The sequence below is a fragment of the Coptis chinensis genome, chromosome 6, assembly GCF_015680905.1.
Source record: "Coptis chinensis isolate HL-2020 chromosome 6, ASM1568090v1, whole genome shotgun sequence".
Lineage (NCBI taxonomy): Eukaryota > Viridiplantae > Streptophyta > Magnoliopsida > Ranunculales > Ranunculaceae > Coptis > Coptis chinensis.
The window spans coordinates 66,291,427-66,304,413 of record NC_141461.1 but is presented as its reverse complement, the minus strand read 5'-3'; the positions used below and the strand labels follow the sequence as shown (position 1 = coordinate 66,304,413).

The 12,987-nt window shown below is 36.0% G+C and overlaps 1 protein-coding gene, 1 long non-coding RNA gene and 2 pseudogenes across 3 annotated transcripts; all 4 read right to left on the bottom strand.

Moving 5' to 3' along the window:
* Positions 1-1,240: 1,240 nt before the first annotated feature.
* On the bottom strand, positions 1,241-2,464 carry LOC147494026 (COP9 signalosome complex subunit 5b-like; annotated as a pseudogene).
* A 2,986-nt stretch (positions 2,465-5,450) lies between these two features.
* LOC147494025 (phosphoinositide phosphatase SAC8-like) lies at positions 5,451-6,855 on the bottom strand (annotated as a pseudogene). The gene is made up of 6 exons (XR_015199521.1): positions 6,722-6,855; positions 6,328-6,455; positions 6,046-6,134; positions 5,844-5,907; positions 5,604-5,701; positions 5,451-5,475 (listed from the first exon to the last, which is right to left on the bottom strand). The product of XR_015199521.1 is annotated as a phosphoinositide phosphatase SAC8-like (transcript).
* A 336-nt stretch (positions 6,856-7,191) lies between these two features.
* On the bottom strand, positions 7,192-7,758 carry LOC147494024 (uncharacterized). The gene is made up of 3 exons (XR_015198444.1): positions 7,656-7,758; positions 7,402-7,551; positions 7,192-7,312 (listed from the first exon to the last, which is right to left on the bottom strand). It is a non-coding gene; the product is annotated as an uncharacterized LOC147494024 (long non-coding RNA).
* Positions 7,759-9,194: 1,436 nt separating this feature from the next.
* LOC147494023 (uncharacterized) lies at positions 9,195-12,563 on the bottom strand. Its single transcript, XM_086565684.1, has 12 exons — positions 12,475-12,563; positions 12,316-12,378; positions 11,984-12,235; positions 11,846-11,905; positions 11,696-11,764; positions 10,579-10,799; positions 10,326-10,490; positions 10,123-10,230; positions 9,781-9,852; positions 9,603-9,698; positions 9,364-9,508; positions 9,195-9,226 (listed from the first exon to the last, which is right to left on the bottom strand). Exons 6-10 carry the CDS (start codon positions 10,773-10,775, stop codon positions 9,674-9,676), a joined length of 567 nt encoding a protein of 188 aa, XP_086421810.1. The 5' UTR covers positions 10,776-10,799; positions 11,696-11,764; positions 11,846-11,905; positions 11,984-12,235; positions 12,316-12,378; positions 12,475-12,563; the 3' UTR covers positions 9,195-9,226; positions 9,364-9,508; positions 9,603-9,673.
* Between the last annotated feature and the right edge of the window lie 424 nt (positions 12,564-12,987).

The following is a 12,987-nucleotide window of genomic DNA, read 5'->3' as shown; positions in this document are numbered from 1 at the left end:
TTGCTGCTTTTTCTCCAAACACTTTAATGCCTTGCAGAAATATAACCTTACCTATTCTCACGCTTTTAACAATATATTACCTTTTGAAAGCATAGCATATCCTCAAAAGTGAACTTTTCCCGAACTTGAGGACCCACAGATCTTTTGGAAAAAATCCACACTTGCACGAAGAATGGATCTGCTTCGCATACACCTCGGAAAACCTTCTACCTAACAGGAGAATCAAGCAACAATAGGGTGAAAATGTGGAAACAAACGTTATATGGAGCATATTTGTGTGTTCACTTTTCCGTCGGTGCCCATCCGACGGATGGAAGCGGGGAGCGCACTTACGGTGTGCCCCTAAGATGGGTCATGGAGCATGTGACTAAGACATAAGCGGCTCCACATCGTTCACCACCGAGATAGAACTTCGCCACTCAACTTAAAAAGAACCGAGCCAACCAGCCCCTGGACTGGTCTAGGGTATCGGTCAACTCGATCTCCTCGAATTCAAGATGTCTAGAAGGCTTCTAGGGTCTGAAAGGATAACATATGAAATCGCATCTTTTAGGAAGATAACTTCCATGGCAATGGAGATCCATGTTCCGAAAAGAAAGAGGATCTCTGCCTATACATAGGTGAAGCTCTATCATTGATCAACCTCCGGTCGAACCTAAAGCCGAAATAAAAACCGGGATGTTTTCCATGAAAATAAGAACATCACTGTATACATTCCACCGAAGTTTGGACAATTACCAAGAACCTCTTGCGGTTCTTTCTTTTACCGCACGACTGCCCGGACCGGATCAAGCCTCAACCAAATATACCTTCCTATAATCATATAATTGAACAACAGCTTGAGTCCTAAGAAGGTAAGTTTAAAAACCACTGTAGTTGCTATTAACAGTGAGAAGAATTACCTGATAGAGCTCGTCTGCAAAGAAGCCAAAACATGATCTGCAATATCTATTTTTGCTAGTTCTGTGGTTGGTCGTAGAAGAATACGAGCGACATCAAGAGCTACATTACCCTAAAAGTTGAAACAATTTATACATGAATGAGGCACACATACTATATAAGTAAGTTGGTCATTTAAACTGTAGGTGTGGAATGCAAAGTCCACAAACAAAGTCTTGTAGTAACATACCTACACCACTATACAAATACTGGCCTCTTACTACTCTGACTTCCTATTACTATCACGTTCACAAAAAAAAAATCACAATAAAATTGGAAAAGGAAATAAAAGGTACACCTGTTAGCAATGCACACCAAAGTCTTCAATCTTATTCAAAGGAATAGTCTAATACTCAAACGGTTTCAATTTGAGGCTTGTACCTTCCGGGGATAAGTCCTAAAAGCACCAATTTCAACTTTCCCAGCAAAACAGTCCTCGTTGGATCAATAACAACAGCTAAAATGGTTCCCGAAATTGCGATTAAGCATCCGAGTCGAAACATCAATACCGGACAACCAACACCCATATCCCGGATCACGAATGATACCAACCCACAACATTCTCCAAATAAGCCCTAACATAAAAACAAGTATGTATCTTAAGATTAACCAAATGAGGAAAAGGCAAACAAGTAGTAATCTTTTAATTGGCAAAAATATATATATATATATATATATATATATATATATTATATATATATATATATACCGTTTATTAGTAATAATCAACCATATACTCATAAGCATCAGCTTGAGCATTAACTCTAGTTTCAAATCCCTTTCACGTAAAAAGCAAAGCATCCATAACAATAATAGCTTCCCCATCCGTTTTCCCTTGCATTAAACCCATTATCTCAATATTCCCACCAGATCTCGCATGAACAACCATCTTTAACAAAGCAAGTGCCGATATTTTGACACGTTTGAAATAATGTGGGTCATTTGTCCACGGTTTTTCTTTCTGGAATTTGGTCTGGGCTGATTCGTCGTAGTGGTATATTCGTCGTAGGGAGAAAGCCAGCTCCTGGTACATATGCACAAACAACCTTCAAAACACAAGCGACTTATTAGGAAAAAGTTCAGATATATACATACCTATTGTAGTATAGTATCAAGAGAATCCTCACCCAGTAAATAATTTGTGCATCATGTCCTTGTTCTTTTCATTGTTTAACGTCTTTGCAGCAGTATCTCGTTGTTGATCAAGTGAGTTTGAAACTTTTATGAGTAATGTGACAAGTTGCAGACCCACCAAAGAAGCAACCTAACCATAGACACTTGGAGGAGAGCTGCAATGGTTGCACAGGACGTAGATTTATCCTCTTCCTCAAAATCAGAAATAACAAAAAACAAACAATTCTTGTCATCTCCTTTAGTTTCCTCTGTTAGATGGTAAACTACAACACAGCAGCTAAAGTGATTTATTTGTTAATTTTTCTAAAAACAAGTACGATATCCTTTTCATTGACCAGAAAAAAAAAGGTGTACCATCATGAATTCGGAATAACTTCCAAAAGTCATAATCACGGCAGGGATTCCTACTTTCAAGTCGATGGCGAATCACCTAATGCAGCAATCAGTCCCACGTACCGCAAAAATGTGTCATTTCAACTCATCAACTGAAGCACCTATTTCAGCACACCGAGAGGATTAAAAGTAATAGAAGTGTGTAATACTATAAAAAAAACTTTCCAGAGTGTGTAATACTGAATGCAAAACCCTCAAGCTGTATAGACAATGTTTTTTTTATAAGATAAATAAACAGTATGCACTTGAAGTTCTTGATTGCTTTTCGTGGTTGTGTTTGAGAACCAAGCTCACCGGTTCCATAAGACTAACCATTGGGTATCCGATATTATTGCTTTAGCTAGAAATATATGGTTTTAACACTATACAACACCTCAAAACCAGCATCAAATGGTAGGCGTGAGGACAGTTCTTGGTCACTTGCCACCAAAATAATGACCGGAGCTGAAATTTACCAACACATATTTATGTTAATAAGAAAAAGAATCATTTTAGCGACCAAATACCTTAGAACGAAAACAAAATTAAAATCATGAGCCAATGTCAATAAAGAATAATATGTACCATGAGGTAGGAATCAAGAAACTTACATCACTAGCATTTACACCAAAGATAAATGACTTTGAGAAGGACATGATGTGGTTCAATCGGTAATTTTAACAAAGTCGCACAATGCTAGTTGCACTTCGAAAATTGTGGCTCGAGTGTGAACAACCCTAGCCAAAGAAAACCAAAATAAGTCGACAATCAACCATACAATGCCATAAATGGATTTGAAGCCAAAAGTTGAAATGAAATATCGCTGGCATGAAGCGATTCTAAACTAAAGTGCCATGCTTAACTAACCGATCATAATTAAGCCTCTATGGATAGTATGTCGCGAACAATATGATGAGACTTTAGAAAGAGAAAAGATAAAGTTGGACAAAGCAAACAAGGTTCAGTGGTTTTACTTACGTCTTCTCATAACTTTGGGGGATTTGAATATAAGATTTTTCTATGTTTGAGTATACTTTTCTTGCATTTGGCTATTTAGTTCGGTACTTGGTTTCTTCTGTTGGTGTAGGCCAATACTCTATGCCTCTGCGGTTCGTGATCCATAAACATGCACCAGCTCTACGCTCATCTTGTATAAGCTCAAAAGCACCTAGACAAATTAGGAGCAAACGTATCCACAAATCCAGTTATCACCAATTCAACTCTTTTATAGAGATAGGGATGAAAATATTGAAATGGGTAATTAATATCGAACTCTGCACATGAGCATCACCCACAAATTCTTTATGCAACTGTACTTTTTCCCAAATATAAGTAACACCAATTGTTAGATAGGAGGGTAACAGCCTGGTTAAGACCAACAACGCTACATCTGCCTATGGCATCTGAGATTCTTTTCTTTTTCCTCAGAATACCATGAATTACAGAAATACAAGCATCACCAAAATGTCAAGAGACCAAAGAAAAATGGAAAATTAGTTTAGATCATTTATTATTCAACTTATAAAGATGATTTGGGAGGAGAAGGGGATCAAAGTAGGGTAAAAATTAACGCCTATCAAGACAAATGTGTAGCATAGCTCTAGTCTGTAAAATCTGTTGGTATGTATTTGAAAAGTAGATGAAAAAAATGAGAGCACATGCCATAACAATGTCATTATAGCATATGTAAACAATTGAAGTACGCATCTTGAGTTTCAAAAAAAGGTCATATGTAAACATTTCTGGTATCCAACAAAGAAAGATACGACAGATGGAGTAATTAGATCGTGTGAAATTCAAACAATTACAAAACAGAGGCTTGTCGCTAGCAACAGATAAGAAGCAGAAGAGATACTATTATTTACACAATAGCATGGATTATGCTGAACCAGAATTCAATTCCTACAAGCTGAATACAAATTTAAAATGAAAAGCGAACGAGTTGACCCGGCCGATTTCACTTTCGTAAAAGGCATTTCTTGACGTTTACGTAAGAAGTGATATCGTAAATAACACCACACCACCTATGGTATTACCATACCAAGGAACAACGATCGGCAGAAAAAAGTACAAGTATGCATTCATAAGTGAATAGCAACTAAGCAAAATAAAAAAGAAAACACACCTTTGGAGCCAGAGTATATAGGTCCGGAAGCATCGGATAAAGTCCCGGGTTTATAATCATGTTTATAAAGCTTTTATAAAGATTTGATCTATGATTCTGATTTGTATTCCTTGCTTGAAAGACAATGCTACAAGACTAATTCCTCTTATTTATCCAAAGTGCATAGGAAGCTAATCTTTGATACAATTACAGAAATTCTAGATGAAAAAGCAATTACCACCTTGGAAGGCGGTTTCTTGCATAAAACCCACAACAACAGAGAAAGCTTTTCGTTTCGCAAATATGGTCGAGTTCTCAAGAATACAAGAGCCATCTTTGGCGTAAGACTTGTCCAAGTCATCATCTGGGTGTGCTTAAAAAGGATTTGGCCGATGAAACCATCAATGGATGGGAAGATTGTGCAATACGCACATCGGAGGTGGTATTAGACATTGAACGCCGATATTCAAGAATAATCAATTAATCATTGACGACTTGGGATATTTGAGGTTTCCCCAGCTTGGGATATTATTTGAGGTTTCACATCTAAATATCCCCAAATGGATTTCAATGTCTCGAAGTGGAAAGGTAAAATAAAAGTCTGCGAGTGGGTATTTGAAAAAGGGACAAACAATGAAAGAGGCAAAATAATCAATTGTTAGACATCAGATCCAGTTCAATTATGATGTTCATCAAGGCTGATAAAACTTCACCTTCAATCATTTAAATTGATAAAGTTTGAAAGAAGAGGTAAATGACACAATAAAAAAGAAAATACATGAACACAAAACCTTACTTTGTCAATCAAATCAATGACCATGGCCTCTCCGTATCTTTGAATGAGATCATTAAAATGGCGTTGAACGATTTTAGGCTAGAAAGAAAAGATTATTGCATATCATTATAGAAGCACTGTGTTGGAAATACTACAACATTCATATAACAACAAAAATAAATAGTCACATACTGTTTATTCATGATTGACGATTTTGATCCGTGGCTTGTAGCTCAAATCCACGATTTGCTCCCAAAGAAGTGGAATTGACCCTCGAACCTGAAACACATATTCTCAGCATCCGTTATGAAGAGAGGAACCTGAAACTCGATTAGCTCTTCCAACAAACTCCTGTTCCAAACAAATCGAGGATCAGCCTGGTATGATACCAAACGTTAGCTCCTCAAGCAAATCAATAAATGGTGAATTTATCATGTGTTAGAAGTGAGCACGGATTGTCGGGTTGAATGAAAGAAATTGTGACCGACTATGAGATCAAATGCAATAGACTATACCAACACACTGTTTCCAAAGTGGTTTCCTTGCCCTTCCTTACGCTAACTTCCCCTTCTCACGCAAGTTTGGTAGACATCGAAGCCGCACACCATCAGACTGCAGTTTGACACAATATACAGCACAGAATCTGAACCTAATAAGTGAAAATATTCTCATACTAGTTGCAGTCTACTTTAAAATACTGCTTAAAGGACTCACTCACTTTAATGTAAGGTCTGTTTCATATGAATAATACAACCCCAGTGTTGATTCCACTGTCCTTAACAGGCTCATAAAGTAAGCCTCATCTCTTTTCTGCAGAAAAGCAGTGCTCGCTTCTTATTCAAATAATTGTCCAATCAAACTACAGGAACGATTGAATATAAATGTACACAGAATACAGATATAAACCTAGACTTTTGTCTCCCCCTCTTCTGAAAGGGAATTAAACCATGAAGTATGAAGTGGAAGTAAGGAGGCCTTTTTCCACAAATACAAAAGTTCTTACTTCTTGACAAGATGAAAGCCTCAAAATCCCATTGCAGGCCATAAACTTCATAGACATTACTCGAAAAACGGGGAAACCAAGATAAGTGCCAACCTCCTTGCGAGAAGTTATTACAAGTAAATATGTTCCTGTACAAAAAATATTATTAAAAAGTTCTTTTTTCAACTAACTTCACCAATATGACCAGGCACATATCACCCCATCCATCTTACTAGCATAATAGCATAAAGAATCTAAAGTAACAATATGGCAGAGAGATTGCATTAATGTAAGACGATAAGAACTATAATAGCACACTAGCCTAGTAGTCTCCCATTATACTATTGCAATTTTTCCAGACCAGTGGACTACAAGATAAAAAATTAACTAATATAAGGAATCCATCCAAACTTACCAGCCAGTAGTCTAATTGTTCCAACCACACCATAAATTATAAAAACTTTAGTAGTCCACTGGAAAGCACAGCTCATCCATGTAGTTTTTCTCTAGGACCTTCTTGTACTGGTCCTCTGACAAGGACTTGCATTGCTTCCTGATACGAACACGGACCTGGGAAAATCAAACATCATGTGATCAGAATATAGTATATATAGAGATATCACTAAAGAATTAGGGAAAAGAAGTATGCGGCTGTACTTGGGCAGGAAATTGAGTCTGGTCAGAACCTTTATTTGTCCATGCATGTGGGTTGATGTTTAATCAGCCATGACTAGTTGCCTCATAAATACAGATTATGCCGCTTATTCACTTCTCTGTCTAACAAATAAAATACAGTTTGAAGTGATCAAATGAACTATTACGAATCTCAGTGACGAGGGTACCAACATCGACTAATGAGCTTGTCAAGAAGCTTTCAAGCGCAGAGTGAAATCAAACTAGCATGACTCCAGCTGCAAGGGTGTGTGCCGACTGGAAGGTCATTGAAGAAATAAAAGGCCTTCAACTTCTATTGCCTAAACCTTGATCATTTCCAACTTCAGATATTCTGACAACAGAAATACTAAATGTTGTGTAACTTATTGTATGATGGTCCTGGTCTACCAGTGCACTTTATTGCAGTTAAGTATTGGTTACCTGAATGAAGAGATGCTCATTGTTATCAACTTCAGAATGCTCCAAGTATTGTGTGCAGGTGCACACCTCATGTAAGACTAAGATCAGAGGTTAAATCAAAGGAGCTTTGAGGTTCCAGTGTGAGCTTGAACCATGCAGTATAGGCCACACCTGAAATTTTTTATGTATAAGTAGACCTGTCCTTTTGAAGCATATGTATTGAATAAATTGAAATTAGAAGTTTGAACAAAGAAACTGAGTCTACAAAACCCTACCTGATACCATCAGCCTCTCGGCGAGTATCGTTAGTTCTATGCACACCACAACTTGTCTTTTACTCTCTCTTTCTTTGACTTCTTGCAGGCAGCTTTCTTAATTCGGACAAGAATCTTGAAGTCTGTCCCTCTTAAAATGCTCAGGCTTGAGGAACTCCTTGAGAATGCTATAAAATGCATATATCCAAGTCAAGTTCACAATGTATGTGTGGTGGACAGAAAAGAAGATGAGGTTTCTGATATCGTTACTCTGTACAAGTGATTTCTCATTTAATCCGAGTCCGTTAGCTGTAGATGGTTAGTTCAAGAGTGCTACAAAACTATATTTTGTCTTTGGAATGAAGAATCCCTCAACCAGAAATGGTTGTGAACAACTTCAAAGAGAACTTCGATACTTCTCTTTTAAACGTAAGAATCATTCTACTAGAAACGCCAATGTATTGTACACAAGAAGCGCTTTCGTGTTGCCTAACCGTAAAGCTTGGTCGGGTTAGGTTTTCTATCCGTCATCGCCTCTCTCTTACCCTTTAAACATCACTTCACCTTCACGCCCAAAGATAAGTGTTTAATGAAAAAATGTTGATTGAAGAGAACTTTCATACTCGGATGATGATAATAGGATCAACTAATGAGCTAGTCCGGAAGCTTCCAAGCGCACAAAAAAGTAGGTACCTCCCACATTGCAATGGTGTACGTGGCCTGGAAGATTATTGAAAATATAAGAAGTCTTTTTTAAACCGTCATTTTCCAACAATAGGTAATCTGAGAACAGAAATACCTGATGTACCTAAGCCAAAAATTCTCATGGACCCAAAGACACGACTTCAAATGCTATCAATATACAGGCCACATCTCATGCAAGGCGAGATCAGAGGTTAAATTGACAGACTTCCAGGCTCCAGTATCAGCTTGAACCATGCAGTATAGGCAACACCTGAAAAGTTATGCATTAGTATACTGCTTCTAATACCAGTCTTTGTGAAGCAAAGAGTAAATTATTAGATTAGGAGGATGCTAGGACTACAACAACATACCTAAGAGGCTGAGACCTCTGCCTGTTTGGTAGTATAGTTCTATGTAGGGCTCCATGAAGCTGAAGAGAGTAGAAGCCATATGGGGTGCGGCAAAGCGCTTTTTCAGTCTTCCTTCACGCCTGGCATAGCTTTCTTGTGCTTTTTTGCAGTCTTCCTCCAAGGAAACAAAAGAGAGAAGAAACTGAGCTGTATCAACATGCCATGCCCATGTAGTATAACGTCCAACAATTTCTTGACATTCCCGCATAGTTTGCATGGACATAGTATAGGATTTCCCTTACCAGCATCACATTGATCATCAAAACAATTAATACAAGCAATACGGCATACATAAATTCCTTACAAGAATTTATTTACTAAGAAAAAAGTCTTATATGTCGAATACGAATAAAAGTAATAACTACGTCAAGTAATAAAAGTAATCACTAGCCAAAAGGTGATTTCAATAACATTTAACCTAAGAAAACTAATAGAATCTCCAAATCCTTGAAAGCTAGCTATCTCCGAATCTTCTAACTGAAAGTGATGATCCAAAACCTACAAAGCCAAAATGAACACCTTAAAGAGTTTGACTTTATCATTTTTCCATAATAGGTTTGATTGTCAAGAAAAAAAATGCATACTATTTAGCAAATAATTTCTAAAAAAGAAAAACAATGTAAGAAAATACTCACCATGCACCAAAAGTCTCGCTCCCAAATGCCTTTAACCACTTCAAGTTGTACTCAATGAGAATTGTTGAATAAAGTCAAGTAGAACCGAACGAAGGTCTCTTATTTCATCTTTGGTATATGCTGCTATCTTCCCCAACTCTTGGATCTAAATTAGAGAAGGAAAGAAAACGTAACTAATATATTATAAGGCATTAATATTCTAATTTAATTATATGACAAAGAAGTATATATGTGTTTACCTTATTTGTTAAAGATTGAGAAGGATCCCTAAGAAAGTGTCTCATAAACATCATAACGTAGTAGGCACATTCTACACCTCCTGGTTGTTTTGGGCACTACACAAGACAAATAATAAGATTAGTCATACTTACTTGGAAGGAAAAAGTAATAAAAATATACGAATTTGCCTTTGTTTACCTTGACCACTTGCCAATTTGGTCCAAATGCATCATTCTTTTCCCTCCAGCATAAGTGAAAGCTCTAATAGCACTATAGAAAAAGAAATTAAATTGGGTATACACATATTCATATAAGACCTTGCTGCAAACATTTTGAGATCCAAGCTCACATTGCATTCACTTCGGCGAGGGGCACACGCATTAACACAACATATACTAAAGGAGGATGCTAGCGAGAAGCATCATGTAAGACAATACGAGTTTGAATATGTTTATAATAAAGTCGAGAACTTAAAGGGTTGGTATTTTAAAGGAAAAAGATTATAATCATACAAGAAAATACATGAAACACATAACTTACTTGTCAACAAGAACTTTTATTCTGAATATTGGAGTCGGATTTCCAGAAGAATCCAACCAGTAAACTTGTTGTGATGATATATCAATAACAATCAATACCCAATGCCTCCTACAATGAAATAAATAGATAATAATTAATCCATAATGTATAGGGTATAGTCATTTAAGTAATAAATATGATTAAGAGACAAACAAAACACTTACCCCAAATTGTAAGGAATCAATAGAATTTGATTCCGCCTTACATAACCTAATCTATGTTGCAAATGCTGAATTTTCTCCCCATCATCATTCCCATAGTTTGTGAAGTTAGAAGGATTAGCAAATGTGTATCTTTCTTGAGAACTCATGAAACTCCCATAAAGATATCTAAAAAAATTAAAAATTAAAAATGTTACGATAATTGCATCTACTAATCAAATACAAATGTTTAAAGCAGCATGCAACTTTAGCTCACTTCATGTATGTAGTCATGCAGCTGACACTTAGCCAATCCATTCTGCAAATATCCAACAAATCAGATTTTTCAATGGAAAAATGGCCTAGCTCAATCTCTTCCCCGAAAAGCTCCCTTTCTATAGGGATGACAATATTATCAGACGATTCCATCGTGTTGTCAAGCATATCGCCATATTCTCTGATACTACATTCCATCTCATCAAGTGTTTCCTCCTTTTCCTATGTGAAATAATCAAAATATTGACGGGCATAACATAGATATGGACTTATATCACTAACGCTACTAGAAGAAAAAAAAAAAAAAAAAAAAAAAAAAAAAAAAACACTAAACTATACAAAACAAATTGAAATTGAAAACCCAAAGAAATTGAAGAGAATAAAAGGACAAGGGCACAAATTTAACTTGAATAAGCTAATTCACATGGATAGAACTTCACAACTTATTATTATAAACATCATCGCTAAATCTAGAAAGAAAAAAATCAACGCATACTTTCAAATCGATTGAAGTTTAAATAATCTAAAGTCCTGCCAAAACTAGTTGCATCTGCAAAACCATTAGGTTATGAGGATGAAACTTAAGTTAAGTTAAGATCTTCAAAAAAAGAAGTTTACAATGCAAAACACTAATATAATTGACACAAATGAAAATGTTAAAAGTGGTTGGAAACTTGTCAAGTATCATTCAACTTATAAACAGTATGGGAGTCACAACAGGATTTGTTTCCAGAATAGCGGCAAGATAAAACTCAATACTACCCAGGAGGCACAACAACCCGAGTTTATACAAAATGAAATAACTTTTCCTCCTAGTCGTCCTAGAACCAATTTAGATTGTTCACCAAACTCTAATAATAATTAACGGCACATAGTGTTTGATTACCAATGTACTAGTTTTACTTATTTACTAGATTAACCTATCTAATGCTATGAGTGCAGTGTGAACATTTCCCTGCCTTTCATTGGTACCTTCCTCTATGTGAATTTACTCTTTGTACTGGGGAATGCTAGAAATGAGATTGTTCCTAGAAAAACCAATTCTTCTTTATGCAAAAGTCTATAAATAACAATTAGTAAATATATGGGATTATGATCATATGAAATAAGCTAAATACCTGTGGAGTACTAATTTCAAAGTTAGGCAATGCCTTCTTACTTTTAGCCACAACACCAAAATCTTTTATCTGCATGAGTATAGTAATAAATCTAAGTCATATATTAAAAGTACAAAATGCATATAAAAATACAATAATGTAAACTTTGACCTGTTTGCCTTTGTTATCCTTTCTAGCCTTCTCTGATCCAAGTAAATCATGTTTTTCTTCCTACATGAATAAGGAGAAAAAAAAATTAGTATATGCATGTCAACACCAATAATCATTACTTTTTGTCTAATAGTTTACCACATTGCCGATTATCACAAATTCTTTTGGCCACGCCACAAAACTATGCCATGCATCCTTAACAAATCTCAAGTCACCAACCGGTACTGGGAGAGGGAGGTCAGGTTTGATTACAGTGTCAATTTGTACTCGAAAATTGGCTTCTCCTAAGGGAATATCATTAATATTTTCTTGAGGTCGAGTATTCTTGAAAACTGAGCCTTTAGCAACGATGTTGCTTTTCAAAGTCAAAGCCAAACTACACTTCACACCCTACAAAAAAAAATAGTAAATCAATATATCAATATATGTACACTAAAAGTATGAAGTGTTAAGAAGATAAAAATGTTGACCTGTTTATTTGATTTTTTATCGTTGCTAGCCTTCTCGGGTGCATCAAAATCACCATCTCCTTCCTACATAAATAAGTAGGGAAAACAACATAATCAATCAAATGAATGAACAAGTGTAAATCAACCAAATACGTCATTAATCTTTATATGATTCTTTACCACATCGCCAACTATGACAAATTCTTTTGGCCATGCCACAAAGTTGTGCCATGCATCGCTAATAACGCCAAGTCACCACTTGGTACTGGGTATTGGGAGGGGGGAGATCAGGTTTCATTATTAAGTCAATCTGTACTTTCATACATTGTGTTCTCCCAAAGGAATGTTGTGAACTTTTTCTTACGGTCCATCTTCTTGAAAAGTAAACCTTTAGCAACAATGTTGCCTTTGGATCTCAAAGCCAGAGAACACTTAATAGCCTATAAGAAACATGGATATGAGTTAGAGCTTATGCATATATCGTGATAAGAATTATATCAATTTAAAGGATAAGTACCTTGGGTGTACTGAATTCATGATTGGTCGGAGTCTTCTTCATTTTTGGGATAGCATCTTTCACCTGCATATTTAATAAAAATAAATCAATATATGTACACTAAAAGTACTAAGTGCTAAGTGTTAAGAAGATATCGGTGAAAAACATAAAATGTTGACCTGTTTCCTTGATTTTTT

Excerpts from the sequence above, each read along its gene's own strand:
- LOC147494023 (XM_086565684.1), bottom strand. The coding sequence starts at position 10,775 with ATGGAATGTAGTATCAGAGAATATGGCGATATGCTTGACAACACGATG. Across the intron at positions 9,853-10,122 it reads ATAAAAGTTCTTGTTGACAA|TGCTATTAGAGCTTTCACTT; the intron begins GTAAGTTATGTG and ends CTTTTTCTATAG. Across the intron at positions 9,699-9,780 it reads CAAATTGGCAAGTGGTCAAG|TGCCCAAAACAACCAGGAGG; the intron begins GTAAACAAAGGC and ends TGTCTTGTGTAG.